Genomic DNA, 16485 nt, shown 5'->3' on the forward strand with positions numbered 1-16485 from the left:
GGCATGTACCACCACCACCCGCCTTCTCACTGGGTTTAAAATTCTTTAAATTTTATTTATTTTATATGTATGGGTGCTTTGCCTACATGTATGTCTATGCAGTATGTGCATGCCTGGTAAGCCAGAAGAGGGTGTTGGCTCACATTCCACTCGAGTTACAGATGTTTGGTTAGAGCTGCTATATGGGTGCTGGGAATTGAACCTGGGTCTTCTGGAAGAGGACCATCCATCTCCAGCCCTTTCTAATATTTTGTTTGTTTGTTTGTCTTATTAGGAGTCCCTCTGTGTAGCCTTGACTGTCCTAGAATTTGATATTTAGAATAAGCTGGCCTTAAACTCAGATCCACCTGTCTCTGGCTCCGTGCCAGGGGCTAGCACCACTAATTATATGGCTTAAACAAATGTTGTTTTGTTTGTTTTTGTATTTATAATTGTGTATGTATATGACTGTGGGTGTGTGTTCTTGGACTGCAGTTTGTACATAGAGGCCAGAGCATAGCTTGTGGAAGTTGTTTTTCTCCTTCCACTAAGGGGTACTGAGTTAGGCTAAGTGAGCAACGTGCTCTTTTATCTGCTAAGCCATCTTTCCCTGCCACTCTGGATATTTTTTCTTTTTAAAAAATTTACCCACAGGCTGTGGTGGCGCACACCTTTAGTCCCAGCACTCGGGTGGCAGGTGGATCTCTGTGAGTTCGAGGCCAGCCTGGTCTACAGGACAGGCTCCAGAGCAATATAGAGAAACCCTGTCTCAAAACAAAAAAAACAAGCAAAAACCTATTTTATGTACACTGGTGTTTTTGCCTGATTGTATGTCTGTATAGTGCTCACAGAAGCCAGAACAGAATGTCTGACACAGTTGTTAAGCCACCATGTGGTTCTGGGAATTGAATTCTGGTCCCCTGGAAGAGCAGCTCTAACACTGAATCTTTTGATTGGTGTCCCCCGACACCACCTGTCCCCTCCACCCCCCTGCAGTATCAGGGCTCTCCCTCAGGGCCTTATATTACTATCACTGAGCTGTATCACTGACCTCTGACTCCCCTCTTTTGGTGTACAAGGAATATGCCTCCAGGCCTTAAGCATGTCAGGCAAGGCACTCTACTCCAGCAGGATGTGTCTATATCTTCTCTGTTCCAAGTGACTTCTTTGAGACTCTGTACAAGGGTGTCTTCTTCAGGCCCTGGGTGAGTGAGTTATGAAAAATGGTATACATCTAGCTCTCAGAAATTGCCATTGGTTATCCCATGTCTGTAGACTCACTGACATCCCAGCCCCCAACACTAGGTGGCAAATGGCGTAGTCCTTTAAGAATTGAATAAAATTTCAGTAGTTGAAGAGAAAAACCTTGTAGGATTACAGATTTTTCTTCTAGCCAGCCTTTGCCTGCTTATAATATAGATCAGGGAAACAGAATCCTCCCAGAGTGGTTATGGGCAGTGGCTCTGAGACCTGCCATAAGGAGCCCCAGAACTAAGCAGACAACCCACTTCTGATCTGTCTTGTGCCCTCCTTAGATTTTTAGTTAGGCCAGCCAGACTGTAGGTGTTTTCCAGAAGCACTAAGGAACTGGCCTGATTTTAGCCTTGTGTTGGCCATATAGCATGGGCGTGCCACCTCTGCTCTTAGGGGTGAGTCTTTGCAGGGCCAGGTTCTCTAGGCAGCCTCAGGAAGAGATGTCGTAGAAGGTGAGGCTGATGGACTTAATGACAGCAGAGCTACCTTTAGGTTTCAGTTGCAGTACTAGAAGTGCTAGAAGTGTTTGGAGGGGGTGGGGATGGGGAATGAGAGAGACTGAGGCTCTCCTTTTTGGACTTCTGGGAACTAGAATTGGTGGTCAAGAGCTTAAGTTCTCAATCTTAATTTGGTTTTCACATCTTAGCCAAGTGGTCCTGAGCAAGTTAATTTCTTTGCCTTAAGTTACTCTGTCTGTGTGTAGGTGAAATGACTTAAGGGGAATTAAGTACTTGGCAGAATATTTGTCTCATACTAAGGTATTATAGATATTAATAAAAGTGGAACAACATTGGGCATCGTGTTGTACTGTGGTCTCATTGTGTATGCCAGGCTGGCCTCAAATCCTCTGCCTCTTAAGTACTGGAAAAATAAGATGTGTACTACCACACCGGGCTGTTTGTTTCTTAAAACTGAGAAAAATCCCTGAGCTAAATAAAATGTCTCAGTATCTCATCCTGTGTGTGAGTGTACCTTTTGTGCTTTGTTTTTTTATATGTGTGCAGTGTATGCATGTGTGTTGGTGGTCTGTACACAAATATACGTGTGTATAGAGGCAAGAGAGAAGCGACTGGGCTGCTTTGTCACTCTATAAGGTATCCCACTGAATCTGACGTTTGCTGGTTTGGCACACTGGTCTACATAAAGAGTTCCAGGCCAGCCCAGACTACACAGTGGGACCCTGTTTCCTTCCCCCCCCCCAAAAAAAAAAGATTCTCCTCCACAGAATCTCTTTGAAAAAATAAAAAATAAAAAGGGGCTGGAAAGTTGGCTCAGTGGTTGAGAGCACATATTGCTCTTGCAGAGGTCCCAGCACCCACTGATGGTGGTTCACAACCATCAGTCATTCCACCTCCAGTGGACCCCACGTGTAGTCCACATAATACATGCAGGCAAATATAACACATAAAATATAAACTATAACACAAAGTAGTTAAAACATTAATATTTATGTGTAAGGGTGTTTTGTCTGCATGTCTGGTGCCTGAGGAGGTCAGAAGAGGGTTTCAGACGGTTTTGAGCCATCATGTGGGTGTTGGAAGCTGAACCCTGGTCTCTGCAAGAGCAACAAGTGCTGTTAATCACTGAGCCAACTGCCTGGCCCCCACAGAGTCCCAGAACTCTGCAGAGTCCCCTTGGGAGCTCTTTGTAAGGTGGTAACTGGCTGCTTATTTACATCAGCACCTCTTGTTATGAACCTGTCCCCTTCCCCAGCATTTATATGGGCCTACTTTTCCAGCCCTCATATTTGACAGACAATTACTGGTCTTGTTCTGTGTCTTTAGTCTGTTGTAAGCAGACTTAAGTCTGGTGTACCAGTCCTTGGGCTTCCAGTGTAATTGGGGTGCTGGACTCTGGAGAGTGTAATGTAGGTCAACAATGCCAGGCACACCCTTGTTCAGAGGAAGATAAACACATTCCAGGATCTAGGCCTATTGAGAAGCTGCTTGCCTGTGGAGCTAGCTAGGTCCTGACTGGGCTTGTTCAGGGGGTGTGTAGGCAGTATTTCCCTTTAAGCATGAGTTGTAACTATTTTCACTTATATTCTCTTAGGTTGACCTGAGGTTTACAGTAGTCTGTGATAGAGTAGCAGGGACCTAAACTTAGATGTTGATTTCTGCTTTTAACTCACTTGTGTTATTACTTTGAGATTTGGTAGATAGGTATTTTATAAAGAGGATAATGAAATGACCTCAGAATTGTGATAAGTTGTATTATGTTAGTTATAATAATAGTAATTAAGTGTAAGCATAAAGCTGATCCATGAGTAGGCGTGAGTCATTCTTTCCCCTATTTGCTGAGAATTAATTGAAATGAGATTTACACTCAAGCATTCTGAAGGATTATATTTAAATTTGCAGGATAAGTAATCATTAAAATCATAATTTCATTGTCAAGCAATTGCATTGTACAGGCTTTTGGAAAGTTTCCACTAACAATAAAATTACAAATTTTAATTTTATTTTATTAATACATATTTATTTTGAGACAAATCTTGCTGTGTAGTCTTTTTGGTCCTGGAAATTACTATTTGATCAGACTAGTCTCAAACTCAGAGAAATCAGATGGCTGCTGCTGGGATTAAAAACATGTGCCACCACACCAAATTTGTATTTTGAATTGTGTTCCTGTGTGTGTGCATGTGAATACAGTGCTCTCTGAGGTCAGAGATTTGTCAGGCATGTACCACCACTCCTGGCAAAACTAGGTAGGCATTTTGATGGGGTCACACAAAATCAGGGAGGTGATGTTTACATGGTCAGTCCCCTACCACTTGTGTATTTGAATTCTTCTTACATATCCAACTCAATCTGCTAGGTTTTATTTCAGCCAGATAAAAGGAGTTTCAAAAAAATAAATGCATTCCTTACATATTGGAGATACTGACTAGCAGTGGAAGGCTAGAAACACACACACATTTTCTCCTTTGCTCGTGTAGATCCTGGAGGTTGAACTCAGAATGTCAGGTTTGCTGGCAAGCTTCTTTACCTATTTACTGATCCATCTCACCAGCTTTTTATTTATGTTTGTATTTATTTTGCCTTAAAAATGTTATCTTTGCCAGGCATTGGTGAAGAATACCTTTAATCCTAACACATGGGAAGCAGACACAGGTGGGTCTCTGCATTCAAGGCCAGCCTGGTATATGGAGTAAGTTCCAGGGCAGCCAGGGTTACACAGAGAAATCCTGTCTTGAAATATAAAACAAACAAAAATTGTACATACACATTTACTACTGTGTGTGTATATAACTTTAGGGAGTTGATTCTTCTGTCTTTGTGTTCCTGGTATTGAACTCAGGTCACCAGGTTTAGGTGGCAAGTGCCTTTACCAGATGAACCATCTTGCTGACTCATGTTCTGTCCATTTTCTAATGGAAGTGCTTTATATAGTTTCAATTACTGTGGAAGAGCTATTCTGGCCTTGGTCCAGCCCTGGACATGCTTTATGAGAATTCTGTGACTTGGGCTTCTCTGAGCCTTTGCTTTACCTCTATAGAATGGGACATCTGTGCCTGCTTTGCTCTCATTCTGCTGTTTAAAGCTCTGATCACCGTTGGGTGTGTGGAGCATGCCTTTAAGTCCAGCACCTTGGGAGAGAGAGAGACAGGTGGATCACTGAGAGTTGTTCAAGGCCACCCTGGTCTACAGAGAGTTCTAAGACAGCCAGAGCTGTTACACAAATAAACCCTGTCTTGAAAAAGAAATAAAACCCTTTGATTATAGCTCATGTGCTATATATTGTAAACAGTGTGGAGTGCTGTCATGACTGTCCATCCCTACCCCTGCCTGCTTTTTCTTTGGCATGTATTTCTGACTGTTGTTGAAATTTTGGATGATACTCTGATAGATAAATGTGGTAGTGTTGGTCTTTTACCAAGAACCATGCCTTGTATTTCAGTTCATTTCAAAAAGTTTGGTGTTAATCATAAACACATTGGGCATTGGTGGTGCACACCTTTGATCCCAGCACTCAGGAGGCAGGTCCTGGTCTACAGAGTTCCAAACCCTGCCTTGAAGGGGGAGGGGGAAGCAAAACGAAACAAAAAATTATAAACATCCTCAGTTTCCCTGTGATACATTATGGACAGTAAAAAAAACTACACTGTTGTATTTTATATTTTAAGAAACAGGATACCACCCAGCAATGGTGGCACATGCCTTTAGCCCTAGCATTTGGGATGCAGAGGCAGGTGGATCTATGTGAGTTGGAGGTCAGCCTGGTCTACAAAGACAAACTCTAAAGCTACACAGAGCAACCCTCCCCCCCCCAATACAAACAAAAGAAACAGGATACAATTAAGGAAAGATTATGACCTTAGTATACTAGCTAAAAGCTTCCTATAAATAATGATAAAGCCCTAAGTAATGGGTTTCATGTTTTTTGTTTGTGGTAAGACAGAATCTTCAGGGGTAGGGTGTTCAAGCCTAGGCCTATCTGATTCTATAGGCATTGCTTCTTTCTACGAACACTGACAGGTTAGCCCTGGGTTTGGGCTGGAGAGATGCTCAGCAGTTAGGGGCACTGGCTGCTCTTCCAGAGGACTCAGGTTCCTAGCATACATATGGTGACTAGTCATCTGTAGCTCTAGTTCAGGGGCTCTGAGTCCTCCATCAGCCTCTCTGTATATGTGGTAAACACACACACACACACACACACACACACACACACACACACACACACACACTTCCTTTGAAGGAGAGCAGGGACAGGCATATGAGAGGTTTTGGAGAGAGGAAAGGGGAGGGAGAAATGTGATAAAATTACATATAATCTCAACCTTGGGTGGTTGTGGCGCATGCCTTTGATCCCAGCACATGGAAGGCAGAGGAAGGCAGATCTCTTGAGTTTGAGACCAGCCTGATCTACAGAGCTAGTTCAGGACAGGCTCCAAAGCTATACCTTGTTCAAAAAACAAAAAATAAAAAAAAATTAGTCTCAAAAATAAAAACAATTAAAAGAAATCTTTAGAAATTAGTATTGGGGAAAAAAAAAAGAAATTAGTATTGGATTGGCAAGATGCTTGGTGGTTAAGAGCTATTGTTGCTAGCTAGCTTGTCAGGTTAAAGAGAATCTGACTTTGATTTCCAGCTGTTGCATGAGATGGCTTACTACTATCTTTGTGAGTTCCAGCTCCAGGGGAGTGTGATTATCTCTAGCCTTCATGGACACTGCACTCACCTGCACACCCTTCCCCCCACACTAAAAATAATGCTGAATAAAGTGGGTGGGGACTGCATATTCTCACTTTATTTTCTATAACATCTTCAGAATAGGATATGCCACTGTCACTGAATGAGTTTTGGTGCTGAAAATTTGTGTACAGGGCCTAGAGAGATGGTTCAGCAATTGAGAGCCCTACCTGATTTTTCAGGACCTGAGTCAGTTTCCAAGCACTCACACGGTGGCCCATAAACTGTCTCTAACTCCCAATCCCAGGGGATCCAGTGTCCTCTTCTGGCTTTTTTTGGGCATCAGGCATGAACATGGGATACAAATATATAGATAGGCAAAACACACGTAAAATAAATCTTCAGAGTGTGTTGTAGAATATTACTTTATGTAAAGATATGTTTGCTCTATATGTTTAAAGATGTGTTGCTGTTTTACATTGCCTCCTAAGGCACTTGATTGGTCTAATAAAAGGCTGAATGGCCAAAAGTTAGGCAGAGGAGGGAAAGGCACAGCTGGTGGGCAAAGAGAACAAGGGAGAAAGGGGGAGATGTCTGGAGCCAGCCACCTAGGCAGTCAGGGAAGAAGCAGGAAGAGGAGGACATACAGAGATGGGGGGTGGGATGGGTGAGGGAGGGGGAGGGGTAAAGAGCCCTGAGGCAAAATGCAGATGGGGAAAAATAGTGTATGCTGGTACTCCTCTATAGGCAGGAGGATCAGAAATTCAGTCATCTTCAGACCACATAGTGAATTCAGTCAGCCTGGGCTACTTGAGATCCTCTCTCTGTCTCTCTGTGTCTGTCTCTCTCTCTCACACATACACACAAACTCACACACAAACTCCTCACTCTCCACCTCCCACCCAGGGTTTCTGTGTATCCCTGGTTGTCCTAGAGCTTGCTTTATAGACCAGGCTGGCCTTGAACTCAAAGTTCTATCAGCATCTGCTTCTTGTGGGCTTGGACTACAGGTGGATACTACTATAGGTGGATGCCTAAGTGTATTTGTGTGTGTGTGTGTGTGTGTTTTAATAATTTATTTTTATTTTATGTGCATTTGTGTTTTGCCTGCATGTATGTCTGTGTGAGGCTGTCAGATTTTGGAGTTAGGGACAGTTGTGAGCTGCCATGTGGGAATTGAACCTGGGTCCTCTGGAAGAGCAGTCAGTGCCCTTAACCTCCAAGCCATCTCTCCAACCCCACCTAAGTTATTTATTTATTTATTTTTTATTTAAAAAAATTTTTTTGTGTGGTTTTTCAAGGCAGGGTTTCTCTGTGTAGCTTTCGAGTTTGTCCTGGAGCTCACTCTGTAGACCAGGTTGGCCTTGAACTCACAGAGATCTGCCTGCCTCTGCCACCTGTGTGCTGGGAATAAAGGCATGCACCACTATAACCTGACTAATTTAAAATTTCTTATTGTGTATGGGCTTGACGTAATATGTTTGGATGTGCATGCCATGAGGACATGGAGGTCAGAGAACAACTTTCAATGGTTGGTTTTCTGCTTTCATCATGTGGGCTCCAGGAATTAAACTCATGTCATCAGGCCTATGCAGCAAGTGCTTGCATTTGCTGAGCCATCATACTGGCCACACACTTCTCCCTTCCTCCCTCCCTCCCTCCCTCCCTCCCTCCCTCCCTCCCTCCTCTGCCCCCTCCCCTTCTTCCCCATCTCCTCTCTCTCTTCTTTCTTCTTGGGTCCTATGTATCCCAGCTGGGCTTAGCCTCTTAATTCTCCCATAGCTTCTTAATGCTGGTATTTATTAACCACAGAAAAAAGTTCGAGTTTCTCTGATCTCAGGCTTGTAGTCAGAGGGATTTTTCTTTTTTCATTGCTTCCATAGCCTAGCTCAGTAAGAATATGTGCTACTTAGGGTTCTCTAAGGAACAGAACTGATAGAATGGACTAATATATTTATATATTTATTAGTAAGGGATGGATTAGTGTGGCCAGTAGCTGTGGCTGGAGTAGTCTAGTAGCAGTGTCTCCTGATGGGAAAGCCAGGAGACTGGAGGTCTCAGCAGTTGCAGTCTGGGGCTGATATCCCAGGGAGATCCTAGAGAGCTCCAGTTTTCAGTCCATGTTGGAATCCTGAGAAGTAGGCTCAACAATACAGTGGGTCAGGATAGATGAACTTGACTGTGAGAGTAAGGGCAAGCAGACTGAAAACAAGTTTCTTTCTATGTTCTTATATGTGGACCACCACCAGGTGTGGTCTAGATTTAAGGTGGGTTTTCTGGCCTCATAGAACCTGTTTTTCTTTTTCTTTGTTTCTACCCCTCCCCCTCCCTCCAGACAGGATTTCAGTGTAGCTCTGGCTGTCCTGGAACTCATTTTGTAGATCAGGCTGGCCTCGAACTCACAGAGATCTGCCTGCCTCTGCCTCCTGAGTGCTGGGATTAAAGTTGTGCCTACTAAAGTTGGAGATTTTCATACAGTTTCAAAGGACTAGTCTGTTATCATGGTGGGGAGTATGGCAGCAGGCAGAAAAGTAGCTGAGAGCTCACATCAGATCCATAAATTGCAAAGAGAGAGAGAGAGAGAGAGAGAGAGACTGAGCCTGGTGTGAGCTTTTGAAACCTCAAAAGCCCACTCCCAGTGACATACTTCCTCCAACAAGGCCACACTTGGTAATTCTTCCCAAATAATAACACTAACTGGGATTAAGCATTCAAACATATGAGCCTATGGGGGTAATTCTCATTCAACTACCACTGGCTATAATTTAGTGGTTGAGTGCTTTCTTGCCTGGTTCTCTCTCCCCTCTCCCTCTCTGTCTTCTTCTCCCTCTCCCCTCCCCCCCCTCTCTGTTATTGTTAGGAATATAGTATGTGCTACTATATTTGTTGAGGCCCTGAGGCCCTGGGCTTGATCTCTAGCACACCACCCAAAACAAAACCCCTCACAGAAACAGGTTCTTTGCAAAGCTGTGTGCAGCTGGATTTAGAGGTACCTCATTTGGGCTTTTTCCTGTGTGCTACTTGCCTGAAAGCAGAGGGGACTAAGGCGCTGGCTGGTTCTGCTTTCTCCTGGTTCATCTCTTGGTTGTCAGCATTACACCATCAGCCCCCAGCAGCTAACCTCAGGCTGCTGTTTGCATTGAGCAGAAGTGAAATAAACCTTTTGGGGAAGTGTGTTCTATAAGCTCCTGTTGTCTTTCTTAGGTTGTTTCTACTTTATTTTCAAAGAACTGGGCTGCTGCCCTCCCTCTCTCCCTCCCTCCCTCCCCTCCCTTCCTGTCTGTCTTTCTTTGCCTCCCTCCCCTCCCCTCTCTCCCTTTCTTTCATTTATTCAAGACAGGGTTTCTCAGTGACTATGGAGCCTATCCTGGAACCTGGTCTGTAGACCAGGCTGGCCTTGAACTCAGAGATCTGCCTGCTTCTGCCTCTTGAGTGCTGTTAATAAAGGCATGCACCATCGCTGCCTGGCTTATTATTTTTTGTTTTTAAATTACACTTTATTTATTTATTTATTAAATTTGTATGTGGCCATGTGTGTGCATCTACATGTGCTTATGTCACAATATGGATGTGGAGGTTAGAGGACAGTTAGCAGGAGTCTCCTCTCTCCTTACAGCATGCATATCTATCTGGGGATGGAATTCAGCTTGCCAGACTTCTGTGCTAAGCAATGTTAGCCCCTGAACAGTCTTATCAGCTTTTCTTAGTCAGTTGGCTCCTTTTCTTCATTATTACTAAGTAATAAAGCCTTTGGATTTCAACCTTGGAATTTACATGGGTTTCTTAAAATTCTTCCCAGGTCATTATTATTACCAGAACCATTCTCAGTTATAGGGGCATAGTTGTGTTTTTGGATATGCCATCTTGAGGGGTTGTGTAATTTTTTCTTAGGTCTTTAGATAGAACCCCGAGTGAGCAGTGTGGCTCTTCAGTTTGCTTCCCTCGGTGGAAGAGGAGGCAGCTCTTGTCCTGAGGACCATCTTGGTCAATGCAGGAATTTTAGCATCCTGGTCACTCTTGGTGCTAGTGGTTCTCAGCTAGGGCAGCAGTGGATGTGAATCTTTGTAGGATGGAGCCACAGTGTCTGGCATCTGTCTTATGGGCAGGACTCAGTGTGTGATTCTGTTCCTGATCCCCTTGAGAAATGCTCTTCTATAGGATACCCAGCCTTCCTAGAAGATGTCAGGGCTTGTTTGTCTCACTTCTCTCACTTCTGTCTTATAAGCAGTTCTTTGTCAGAACTGTGCAAAGAGGAGTTGCCTTTCCTTCTTGGGTACCTTAACCTGACAGCAAAGAGAGTTTATGTGATCACTCTGCTTTGGCCTTGCTGATTTTCCAACTCAGTTCTCATCAGTGGCACCCTTCTTTCTGTGGCCACAGGGCTTGGGGCTTTAATCTTTGTTCAGGTATCTGCTTGATATCTTGGCACTGAGGCACTTGATATCCTAGCACCTAGGCACATAGTTTCATAGGTTTTCTTTTCTTAGTATTGTGTACCCTAGGCTACCCCTGAAACTCCCTCTATACCCGGGGTGGCCTTGAATTTACTTTAAAATAATTGATTAATTTCATGTGTATGGGTGTTTGATCTGTTTGTGTCTGTGCACCCTGTGGGCCAGGAAGAGGGTGGTGGATGGCCTAGGATTGCAGTTAGAGATAGTTGGGTGTAGGACTTGAACTCAGGGCTTTGTAGATGCTAAGCAAACATTCTGTGAACTGAGCTTTTCTTTTCTTAGTAGTTTTGTAGTACTGGAATTGAATGTTGCGTGGTCTTGTGCTGCCAGTCGACCACTCAACCTATAGCTAAGCTTCTGCAACCCAGCCTGCAGTCCTTAAACAAGGCTGGGTTTTTCGGCCCTGATAAAACTAAGTCTAGTTTGCCCCGTCTTTGTAATTCTCATGAAATTTGCCTTGTGTATTAGCCATACTTCATATTGTTAGCAGAGTTCCAAAACTACAAAGTATGTTTGTACACAGGCCATTTTAAAATTCTTTTATGACCATATTCACTTTTGTTTTGTTTTTTCAATACAGGGTTTCTCTGTGTAGCTCTGGCTGTCTTGCCTCTGCCTCCTGAGTGTTTTTGGTTGTTTTGATTTCATAGTTCTGTTTGGAATATTTTACCTTACGTGTTTGTCCTGCCCTCATGAAACTGAATTTCTCTTTGAAGAGTAGTGGTTAGTGAAGTGTGAAGCCTTCTTCTTGAATGTGTCCATATGTCATAGTTAGTCCCCAAACATGTTTCTGATGAATTCTGAGTATCAGCTGGAAGACCAAGATGGTAGTTGGCAGGTTAGAATGTTATCTCAGGTTCCATGATGCTTCCTTTGTAGAACAATCAGGCTATCTCACCAAATTGTCTTGTTTCTATAGATCAAAGGCCTGCGGTATTGCTAGGCCTTCCTTAGAACTGGTTAAATGTGGTAACACCCTTTGTCTTCTTGTGCCACTTACTAAAAATTCCCATATTAAAGCTCTAGCCACACTTGCTGTACTAGAATTTCCAGAGTTGGTCCTGGTACTTGCAGTAGGCAACTAATGTTGATAAGCAGGCAGCACCCTATGGGGCTCTGATTCCACACATTCTCCTCCTTGGATCATTCTGAGTTAGGTTTCTCACTTGTCCTCCAACTCAGGATGGTTATATTGACTCTGTGTCACTGTGTTTTGAGAATTACTCTGTCTGTGACTTTCTAGCCCTACTACCTAGAAATAGTGTTTTACAAACTACTGGGGCATGATGGGAATGTGTAATGCAAAGGATCTTTTGGTCTTAGTGACATAGAAGCTAGTAGAGTGGCCATTGCCATTGTGAACCATGACTACTTAAGGAGGGGCCTTTTCTGTTTTAGAGAACATGTGGGTGGGGACGGGATGAGCCTGTCGGTTGAGACAGGGCTCATGGTCAGGTTGTAGGTGAGAAGGCATCTTGGTTGGATTGGAGGCTGTCATCTCATTGGTTGAGTGGCTTGATTGAGGTAGTAGTAGGGAGTGGCAGTCTAGGAATTTGGAGCAGGTGTATTATGTGTGGGCAGGAGTCATGGTATGTCTGGGTGTTTTGGGTTAAGATGCCTGCTGCATATTCATTGGTGTTGGAGAAGCAGTGGGAAACCTCAGGATGATACACAATGGAAGACCGAGTGACAGACAATCTTAAAGACAGAGGATTCTGAAATAATCTGCCATGGTGGTTGTGCTTTCTGAGTAAAGTAACCTTTGCTACATTATCTGTTTCTGAGACACCCCCCCCTTCCAGTTTCAGAGTTATGTTGTGATGGAGTTTATCTCTCCATTGTCTTTAGCTCAGGGACTTAATACCCAGTTGATAGCTGAAGAAACAACCTTGGTTCTGGTTTCTTGTCCCCTCTTCCATACTGGTCAGTTGTGCTCTTTGCCTCTGCGTATCCTGGAATGGAATCTTGAAATTGCTCTTAAAGTGTTAGATAGGTTTCTGGATGCCCATTTCGTTTGTTTGCCTTCTAGTTCCAGACTTAACTCATCTTTATAGCCTCAGCTTCCTTCCCATCCATAGTCAGTGCTCATTTGGAAAAGCTAAGTCTGTGGACACCACAGGGCTCTGTTGCATGTCTGCCCCCCCCCTGTGCAGCTGGAGGACAGCTCTTTATTTGTTTGTTTGTTTTCAGTTCTTCTGTTTGTTTCATTTCTTTTTTCTTTCTATTTTTCTTCAACTTTTTAATTATTTTTTATATACGAGTGCTCTGGCTGCATGTATATCTGCATGCCAGAAGAGGACATGAGATACCACTATAGATAGTTGTGAACCACCATGTGGTTGCTGGGAACGAACTCAGGACCTCTGGAAAAGCTTTTAACTGCTGAGCCATCTCACCAGCCCCTCTACCTTCTTTCCTCCCTTCCTCCTTCTCTCCCTCCCTCCCCCCTTCCCCTCCTTCCTTCCTTTCCTCCTTCCCTTTCTCCCCTTTTCCTTTTCATCTATAGTCTCACTCTAGCTGGCCTTGAACCCACAGAAGTCCATCTGTGTTAGCCTCCCAAATGCTGGGATTACAGATGTGAGCTACCTGGCTCTACAGAGGGTATTTAAATGGGCAGCATGACCAGCCCAAAGTGGAGGTAGTATGTCTATAGAAGCAAGGTTCCTCTCATTGTATTCAATGGGCCACTGAGACTGGGGCTTGGCTTGTTCTGGGACAAGGGTCTGTAGAGGTGATAGCAGTACAGATGGGACTACCCTGGCTCCATGCTTCCTTAACTTGTTGAGGTGTATTCTGGTGCTCACTCAAATGTTGTCATTGGTGGTGTTGTCACCTGGTTTAATTTGAGGGAGTCAGGAGGGATCTTAATATGTATTGCTTTCCCTGATTTGACACCCCTTTATGCTTTGTTAATCAACAGGAGCTTGAAGAGATCCGCAAATGTGGAATGAAAAACTTCCGTAACATCCAGGTTGATGAAGCTAATTTATTGACTTGGCAAGGGCTTATTGTTCCTGTGAGTATTGAACACTTCCACTTCTTACTAGATTATTCTTTCAGGTGGTGTATTCCTACTGTTGGCTCTGTGTTCCTCAGTAAGTTCCTAGTCTGGGCAGCCCACAGATGGGCAGAAGTGGGCAGTGGCTAAAGTGTGACAAGTTGGGTAGGGTATGGCCTTGGGTGCTTGAATAGAATCCTGCCCTTGCACTGTTGTTTTAAAATTGTAGATGCCCCAAACCTTCCAGATCTGTGGTTATTGACAAAGGAGGAGTATGCCCCTGTGCCCCTGTTGTTGCCCATCTCCCATGGTTTCTGAATGACTTGCCTTGTTTATCAGGTTGAGATCCCTGTCTGCTTTGGGAGAGAACTGGCTTCCCATGTAGACTTTTGTTGGTTTTCTATATGATTTTTGCATCTGTGACTAACCTGTGCTTTATTCCTGGTATGTTCTAGTATATTCCTCCGTTTGTGTGTTCTTTCCTCCACTGTGCATTCCAGAACCTTTTCTTCCGTGTCTGCCCCAGATAGCTGTACATCCTTCAAGGAAGTCTTTCAACAGGCTTGGTTCCTTCTAAGATGGCTTTGCTCTGGTCATATCATCCTCTTGACTTTGTCTTTCTTCCTTGTCTTCTCAGATCCCTTATCCTTCCTGACACTTGACCTGTATTGTATTTTACTCAGTGCACAATTCCTTTTTCTCCCACTCAACTGTAGTGCTTCATACCAAGCACGTCGGACCCTCTCAGCTTTCACATATCTGACACTTGTCTCCAAAACTTTGAGCCTTTGGCAGGGTCCTAGTGCTTGAATCTGTAATCAGTTTCTCTACTTGCTGACTTGCTACTGCTTTCTCCTCACTTAAAGCTTGAATTTTGATAGTCTGGCTTTCTTCTTCTTTTTTATTCCTGGAGACCCTTCTATTTATTATCAGGTTGCTTACTATATGTGAAAGAGTTCTACCCCTCTTCTCCTGCCTTCCCTCTTAGAGAGCTGCACTATTTGTCCATTGTACATCTGTGACTTCTAGTCACCTTAGCCTACAACTTTGATTCTCACTGGCATGCTCTCCTTTTTTCCTCCACATTCACTATCTTCTTCCTTTTCTGCTTTGCTCCTCTGACCTCAGGTTCTTTCCCTGTACCTGACACTCCTTCCATTGTTACTTGGAATGTTTCTCGTGGAGACACCGTTCTTTTATCAGGAAGGATGTAGCATCTACTCACTGCAGATGCTTTCTTCTTGATTCTGGCTATAAGATTAGACAGCAAACAATGGCTTGGAAGTTTAAATATGGGAGTTGCCAGTCTAGATTTGCAAATAAACCCTTTCTGGGTTTCTTTAGACTTGAAGGTGGGTGGGCTCAGTACATAAGGAGGGTGGCTACGAAGGTTTTAGTTAGATACCAGAGGCTGTCCTGTGTCTACAGCTGTTGCCTGTCATTGTGACCTATCAGTGGTAAACAGGGCAGCAGGAACTATCTGATCTGTCTGTCCCTTTTTTCTTGTGGTGGTGGGGAGTTCATGATAAGAGTTTCTTCCTCTGTGTAACCTTGACTGTTCTGGAACTCACTCTGTAGACCAAGCTGACCTGAAACTCAGAGACCTACCTGCTTCTGCCTCCCAAATATTGGGATTAAAGTCATGTTCCATCACTGCCCAGCATTGTCTGTCCCTCCCCTTCTCCCTGTCTTCTTCCCATGTTTTCTGAGATAGGTTAACAGTCCTGGCTGTCCTGAAACTTGCTTTGTAGACTAGACTGACCTCAAACTCAGAGAGAAATCCGCCTGCCTCTGCGTCCCGAGTGCTGGGATTAAAGGTATGTGCCGCCACCACCACTGGGACTATCTGTCCCTTTTCTAGTTGAGATTGTATATTAATAAAATGTGAATGGTTAATCTAAGGTTCTTTGGGGAAATGAGAGGAAAAAATAATGGTTTTAAGTGGTGCTGGGGTCGTGTCATATGAGCTCACTGTCAGCAAACTTTGCCTTCAGCTCACACTGAGGTCTCTTGGTTCATATTGACTTGAGCTATGCCATATTGGTCTGGGGGCTCATTATGGTAGAGATTGGCTACTCAAATCCTAGTGTGTTGAGACTCTGGGAGTATCTAGGCCAAAGATTTGCCTTCATTTGAGGCAGCTGCACCAAGAACAATTATGGCTGGGGCTGCTCAAGTCTTCTCAGTGCCTCACTTCCCTGTCACCACTGTCCCTCAGGGTAGCTAGTGTATGTGCCTCTTCCCCTGGACCTGACTTCTTTTGCATCCCAGGCACTGGGCCAGCATGGAAATCTTGTGTTTAAGTTTACCTGAAGTCTAACTAATGGAGTGAAAGCAGAACTAGCTGATAAAAGTCATGGCACTTGAGCTGTGCTCTGGCCTACTCTTCCACTTTATAGGAGGACACTGATAGTCCTTGAGCCTGGCTGTAGCACTCAAGGGGGAGGTGATTGAATGACACTTCCTCCAGATATGTGTCATTACTATGGCAGTGCACGCTTATTCATCTGTACTGGCAACTGAACCTAGAACTTTGTATATGTCAGTGCTCTGTCACTGAGCTTGTTGCTGCCTTCTCCCTTTAATTGTAACTTTTTATTATATGTAGGGTGTTTTGCCCTGCATGTGTATGTGCACTATATGCATGCCTATATGCATGCCTAGTGAG

The 16485-nt window shown here is 43.9% G+C and overlaps 1 protein-coding gene across 1 annotated transcript in view; it reads left to right on the plus strand.

The window, feature by feature from the left end:
* The window catches only part of Ube2l3 (ubiquitin conjugating enzyme E2 L3), a 40935-nt gene that overhangs the window by 5342 nt on the left and 19108 nt on the right, over positions 1–16485 (plus strand). Inside the window, exon 2 of the mRNA XM_051191109.1 lies at positions 13740–13835. Within this exon, the coding sequence (XP_051047066.1) occupies positions 13740–13835 (96 nt within the window). The remainder of the gene's footprint in view (positions 1–13739; positions 13836–16485) is intronic.

The sequence above is a fragment of the Phodopus roborovskii genome, unplaced genomic scaffold (assembly GCF_943737965.1).
Source record: "Phodopus roborovskii unplaced genomic scaffold, PHOROB, whole genome shotgun sequence".
Classification (NCBI taxonomy): domain Eukaryota; kingdom Metazoa; phylum Chordata; class Mammalia; order Rodentia; family Cricetidae; genus Phodopus; species Phodopus roborovskii.